This window comes from Penaeus monodon, chromosome 22 (assembly GCF_015228065.2).
Source record: "Penaeus monodon isolate SGIC_2016 chromosome 22, NSTDA_Pmon_1, whole genome shotgun sequence".
NCBI classification, from domain to species: domain Eukaryota; kingdom Metazoa; phylum Arthropoda; class Malacostraca; order Decapoda; family Penaeidae; genus Penaeus; species Penaeus monodon.
Window position 1 is genome coordinate 44,908,387 of NC_051407.1, and position 6,139 is coordinate 44,914,525.

The following is a 6,139-nucleotide window of genomic DNA, read 5'->3' on the forward strand; positions in this document are numbered from 1 at the left end:
TTAGTGTCTTCTGAATGTCTTCTTGAGTGTCTCTTTAATGTCTTCTGAGTGTTGCTGAGTGTCTGCTTGAAGTTCTTTGGGGTCGTTTAGTGTCTTTTTGAATGTCTGCTTTAGTGTCTGCTTGAAGTTTCTTTGGGGTCTTCTTTAGGTCTCTGAGTGTTGCTTTAGGTCTGCTTGAATTTCTTGAATGTCTTTTTGAGTGTCTGCTGAGTTGGTTTCTGAGTGTCGCTTTAGGTCTGCTGAGTCTTTTGAGTTCTTCTTTAGTGTCTGCTTTGGGGTCTGCTTTAAGTCTTTTGAGTGTTTTGAGTGTCTTTTGAGTGTCTGCTGAGTGCGCTTGAGTGTTGCTTGAAGTCTTCTTGAATGTCTTTTGAGTGTCGCTTGAGTGCGCTTTAATGTCTTTTGAGGTCTTTTTGAGTGTCTCTGAGTGTCTTGTTAGGCTGCTTTAATGCTTTTTGAGTGTCGCTGATGTTTTTGAGTGTTGCTTTAGGTTTTGCCCAGTGTCGCTCAGTGTCGCTTTAGTGTCTCTTGAGTTTCTTCTGAAAGTCTCTTGAGTGCTGCTTGAGTGTCTGTGAGGTCTTCTTGAGTGTTGCTTTAGGTCTGCTGAGTGTTGCTGAGACTTCTGAGTGTTGTTTAGTGCTGCTTTAATGTCTTCTGAGAGTTTTTTTGAGTGTCTGCTTGAATGTCTTTTGAGTGTCGCTTGAGTGTCTTCTTGAATGTCTTTTTGAGTGTCTTTTTGGTGTCTTCTGAATGTCTTTTTGGGGTCGCGAGGTCTTTTTGAAGTCTTCTTGAATGTTTTTTGATGTCGTTGAGTGTTGTTTTAGTGTTCTTGAATGTATTTTGAGTGTTGTTGAGTGTCTCTTGAATGTTTCTAGGTCGCTTGAGGTTTCTTGAATGTATTTTGAGTGTCGCTTTAGTTCTTCTTGAGGTCTTCTTTAATGTGTGCTTGAGTGTCTTCTTGAGTGTTTTTTGAGTGTTTCTGGGTCTGCTTAGTGTCTTCATGAGTCTTCTGATGTCTGCTTTGGGTCTGTGAGTGTTTGGTGTCTGCTTTAGTGTCTCTGAAAGTCTTCTGAGTTTTTTGAATGTTTCTTGAGTGTCGCTTGAGTGTCGCTTGAATGTCTTCGAAAGTTTTTTGAGTTCTTCTTGAAGTCTTTTGAGTGTTTCTTGAATTTTTGAGGTCTTCTGAAGTCTTTTGAGGTCTGTTGAATGTTTCTTGAGGTCTTTTTGAATTCTTTTGAAAGTCTGCTTTAGTGTCTGCTTTATGTCTTTTGAGGTCTTTTTGAGTTCTTTTTTGAATGTATTTTGAGGTCTTCTTTAATGTCTCTTGAGTGTCTTTTGAATGTCTTCTTGAGGTCTCTTGAATGTCTTTTGAAGCTGTTGGTGTCTGCTTGATGTCTTTTTGAATGTCTTTTGAAATGTCTTTTTGAATGTCTCTTTAAGCTGCTTGAGTGTTGCTGGTCTTTTTGAAGTCTTTTTTGAGGTTTTTTCTGAGTGTTTCTTGAAGTCTTTTTGAATTTTTTGAGGCCTTTAGTGTTTTTATGTTTCTGAGGTTTCTTGAAATTTTTTTTGAGTTCGCTTGAGGTTGTTTAGTGTCTTCTGAATGTCTCTTTAGTGTTTCTTGAATGTATTTTGAGTGTTTCTTAGTGTCTTTGAATGTCGCTTTAGTGTCTTTTTGAGTGTCTTCTTGAGGTCTTCTTGAGTGTCTTCTTTAATGTCTTTTTGAATGTCTGTTGAGTGTTTCTTGAGGTTTTTCTTTAGGCTTCTTGGGGGTCTTCTTTTAATGTCTTCTTGAGGTCTTTTTGAAGTCTTTTTGAATGTTTTCTTTAGTGTCTTCGAGTTTTCTTGAGTGTCTGTTTAGGCTTTGAATGCCTTTAATGTCTGTTGAGTTCTGTTGAGGCTGTTTAGTGTCTTTGAGTTCTTGAGTGTTTTCTTTAGTGTCTGCTTTAGTGGTTGAGGTCTTCTTTTTAGTCTTCTGAGTGTCTTCTTTTAGTGTCTGCTTGAGTGTCTGCTTGAATGTCTTCTTTAATGGCTTCTTGAGTGTTTCTTTAGTGTCTGCTTTAATGTCTGTTTTAGTGCTGTTGAGTGTCTGCTGAATGTCTTCTTGAGTGTCTTCTGAATGTCTTCTTTAGTGTCTTTTTGAGTGTCTGCTTTAATGTTTTTGAGTGTCTGCTTTGGGGTCGTTTAGGTCTGCTTGGCAGCACTCAAGAAGGGGCACACAAGCAGACAATCAAGAAAAACACTCAAGAGACACACAAAAAGACACACAGGCAGACACTCAAGAGACATCAAGAAGAAAATCGAGTAGAAAATAAAAAAGACACTAAGTAGACATCAAGAAGACCTAAGCAAACACTCAAGAAAAACACTCAAGCAGACATCAAGAAGACACTTGACAGACACTCGAGAAGACACTAAGAAGACACTCAAACAGACACAAGAGACAAACAAGAAAAAACTCAAGCGCACTAAAGAAGACACTCAAACGACACTCAAGAAGACATCAAAAAGAAATCAAGCAGGGGCTCCGGAAGACACTCAAAAAGACATCAAGCACACCCCCAAGCAGACACCCAAGCAGACACTCAAGCAGAACTAAAGAAAACACTGAAACAAACTCAAGAAGACACTCAAGAGACACTTTAAACAGAACTCAAGAACACTCAAGCAGACACTAAAAAGACACCAAGAGAAAATCAAGCAAACAATAGAAGGGCACCAAACAGAATCAGAAGACACTCAAGAGAATAAGCAGACACTCAAGCAGACATAAGCAGACACCCAAAAAGAAACCAAGCAGACACTCAAAACAGACACTCAAAAAGACACTCAGAAGACACCAAAAGACACTCAGAAACACTAAGCGACATTTAAGAAGACACTAAAAAGACACTCAGAAGCACTAAGAGGGCATCAAGACTTTAAGAAGACATTCAAGAAGACACCAAGCAAAAACTCGAGCAGACACTCAAGCAGAATCAAGAGACATAAGAAGACACCAAGAAGACATTTAGAAGAACTCAAGCAGACACTAAGAAGACATTCAAAAAGAATTTAAGAAGACACCCAAAAAGACAATCAAACAGGACATCAAGCAGACACCAAGCAGACACCAAGCAGACACCAAGCAGACATCAGAAGAATTCAAAAAAAAACACTCAAGAAAACACTCAAGCGACACTCAGAAGACATCAAGAAGACATCAAACAGAAACCAAACAGACCCCTCAAACAGACACTCGAGCAGACACTCGAGAGCACTCGAGCAGACACTCGGCAGAAATAAGCAGACACTCAAAAAAGACATTTAGAAAACACTAAGCGACACTCAAAAAGCACCAAGAAAACATCAAGAAGACACCAAGAAGACATTTAAGAAGACACCAAGCAGACACCAAGCAGCACTCAAGCGACACTCAAGAAGAATTCAAAAAGGGCATTTAAAAAGCACTCAAGCGACATCAAGAAGACATTCAAGAAGAACTCAAAAAGACACTCAAGCAGCACTCAAGAAGACATTTAAGAAGACATTTAAGAAGACATCAAGCAGACACTCAAGCAGACATCAAGAAGACATTCAAGAAAACACCAAGCAAAACCGAGCAGACACTAAACAGAACTCAAGGACATTTAAAAAGACACTCAAGCGACATAAGAAGACACCCAAAAAGAACCAAGAAGACATCAAAAAGACATTCAGAAGACACAAGAAGACATCGAGAAGACACTCAAAAGAGACCTCAAACAGCACTCAAGCAGACATAAGAAGACATTTAAGAAGACATTCAAGAAGAATTCAGAAGACACTCAAGAGGGCATCAAGAAGGGCACTCAAAAAGACACTCAAGAAGCAACAAGAAGGGGCATCAAACAGACACTCAAGCAAAAATCGGCAGACACCAAGCAGACATCAAGAAAACATTTAAAAAGACAACAAGAAGAACTCAAAAGACACTCAAGAGACACTCAGAAACACCAAGCAGACACTCAAGCAGACCTCAAAAAGAAAATCAAACAGATACTCAAGAAAACACCAAACAGGGAAATAAGTAGACATCAAGCAGACACTCAAGAAGACAATCAAGCAGGCACTCAAGCAGACACTCAAGCAGACATCAAGCAGACATCAAGCAGAAATCAAGCAGACACTCAAGAAGACACTCAAATAGAATAAGAAAAAACACCAAAAGACACTCAAAAGACACTCAAAAAGACAAAAAGCAGATCTCAGAAGACCCTCAAACAGGAAATCAAGTGACACTCAAGCAGCATCAAGAAGACACTCAAGAAGGGAACTCAAGAAAAACACAGGGAGACACTCAAGCAGACACCAAAACAGAAATCGAGCAGCACCAAAAAGACACTCAAGTGCACTCAAGTAGATACTCAAGAAGACCTCAAACGGACTCTCCAGCACCAAGCAGCACCAAAAAGACACTAAAAACGACACGCAAGAAGCACTCAAGAGCACGCAAGAAGAATCAAGGGCATCAAGAAGAAATCTACTGGTGTTTTTGAGTGTCTTCTTGAATTCTTTTGGTGTCTGTTTAGGTTTCTGAGTGTTGCTTGAGTGTCTTTTTGAGGTTTTTCTTGAGTGTCTTCTTTAGTGTCGCTGAGGTCTCTTGAGTGTCTTCTTTAGTGTCTTCTTGAATGCTGCTTTATTTGCTTGAATGTCTTTTTGAATGTCTTCTTGGTGTCGCTTTAGTGTTTTTGAGTCTCTTCTTTAGTGTTGTTTAATGTCTTTTTGAGGTCTTCTTGAAGTTTTTGAGTGTCTTTTTGAGTGTCTTCTTGAGTGTCTGCTTGAGTGTCTTTTTGAGGTATTCTTTAGTGTCTTTGGGGTGTTTTTGAGGTCTTTTTGATATCTGCTTGAGGTCTTTTTGAGTGTCTGCTTGAGTGTTGCTTGAAGTCTTCTTGAATGTCTTCTTTAGTGTCTTAGTGTCTTTTTGAGTGTCTTTTGAATGGTTCTTTAGTGTCTTTTGAGTGTTTTTGAGTGTCTTCTTTTAATGCTTTTTGAGTGTCTTTTTGAATGTCTTCTTGAGTGTCTTCTTTAGTGTGCTTTAGTGTCGCTTTGGGGTCTGCTTTAATGTTGCTTGGGTTTCTTTAGGTCTTCTTGGTGTTTTTGAATGTTTCGAATGCTTTTTGAGTGTCTGCTGGGTCTTTTTTAAGTCTTCTTGAGTATCTCTGAGTGTTTCTGAGGTCTTTTTGAGGTTTTCTTGAATGCTTCTTTAGGTTTTCTTGAAGTCTGCTTGAGGTCTTCTTTAGTGCTTTTGAATGTCTTCTTGAGTGTCTTCTTTAGTGTTTCTGAGTGTTTCTTGAGTGTCTTCTTGAATTCTTCGAGTGTTTTTGAGTGTTTTTTTGAGGTCTTTGAGTGCTTCTTTAAGGGCTTTTTTGAGGGCTTCTTTAAAGTCTTCTTGAAGTCTTCTTGAGGTCGCTTGAGGTCTTTTTGAATGTTTCTTTAGTATCTGCTTGAGTGTTTTTGAGGTCTTTTTTGAAGTCTCTGAGGTTGCTTTAGGTTCTTTAATGTTGCTTTAGGTCTACTGAGTGTCGCTGAAGTCTTCTTGAGTGTCGCTGAAGCTTTTGAAGTCTTCTTTAGTGTTTCTGAGGTCGCTTGAGGGTTTTTGGGTTGCTGAGTGTCTTTTGAGTGTTGTTGAGGGGTTTCTTTAATGTTTCTGAGTGTCTTCTTGAGTGTCGCTGAAGTCTTTTTGAATGCTTTTGAGTGTCTTTTTGAGTGTTGTGAGTTCTGTGAGGTCTTTTGAGGTCGCTTGAATGCTTCTGAGTGTCTTCTTGAGTGTCTGCTTTAGTGTGCTTGGAAGTCCTTTAATTCTTTTTGAGTGTCACTTGAGTGTCGCTTTAGTGTTGCTGAAAGCTTCTTTAGTGTTTTCTGAGTGCTTCTTGATGTCTCTTGAGTTTCGCTAGGTCTGCTAGTGTCTGCTTGAATGTTTCTTGAGGTCTGCTTGAAAGTCTCTTTAGTGTTTCTGAGTGTTGCTTGAGGTCTGCTCGAGTGTCGCTCGAATGTCTGCTTTAGGTCTTTTGATGTCTTCTGAGTGTCTTCTTTAATTTTTCTTTAGTTTGCTTGATGTTGCTTGAGTGTCTTTTGAGGTTGCTTTGGGGTTTCTTGGTGTCTGTGAATGTTTTGGAAATCTTCT

At 39.2% G+C, this 6,139-nt stretch overlaps 2 protein-coding genes across 2 annotated transcripts in view; one reads left to right on the plus strand and one right to left on the minus strand.

The window, feature by feature from the left end:
- Positions 1–997: 997 nt before the first annotated feature.
- On the plus strand, positions 998–4,511 carry LOC119587462. The gene is made up of 3 exons (XM_037936187.1): positions 998–1,022; positions 3,650–4,042; positions 4,240–4,511. Exons 1-3 carry the CDS (start codon positions 998–1,000, stop codon positions 4,509–4,511), a joined length of 690 nt encoding a protein of 229 aa, XP_037792115.1.
- Positions 4,512–4,726: 215 nt separating this feature from the next.
- The window catches only part of LOC119587463 (microtubule-associated protein futsch-like), a 12,133-nt gene continuing 10,720 nt past the window's right edge, over positions 4,727–6,139 (minus strand). The window contains exons 3-6 of the mRNA XM_037936189.1: positions 5,832–6,009; positions 5,532–5,684; positions 5,215–5,432; positions 4,727–4,966 (exon numbers count right to left, since the gene is read on the minus strand). Coding sequence (XP_037792117.1) covers positions 4,727–4,966; positions 5,215–5,432; positions 5,532–5,684; positions 5,832–6,009 — 789 coding nt within the window. The remainder of the gene's footprint in view (positions 4,967–5,214; positions 5,433–5,531; positions 5,685–5,831; positions 6,010–6,139) is intronic.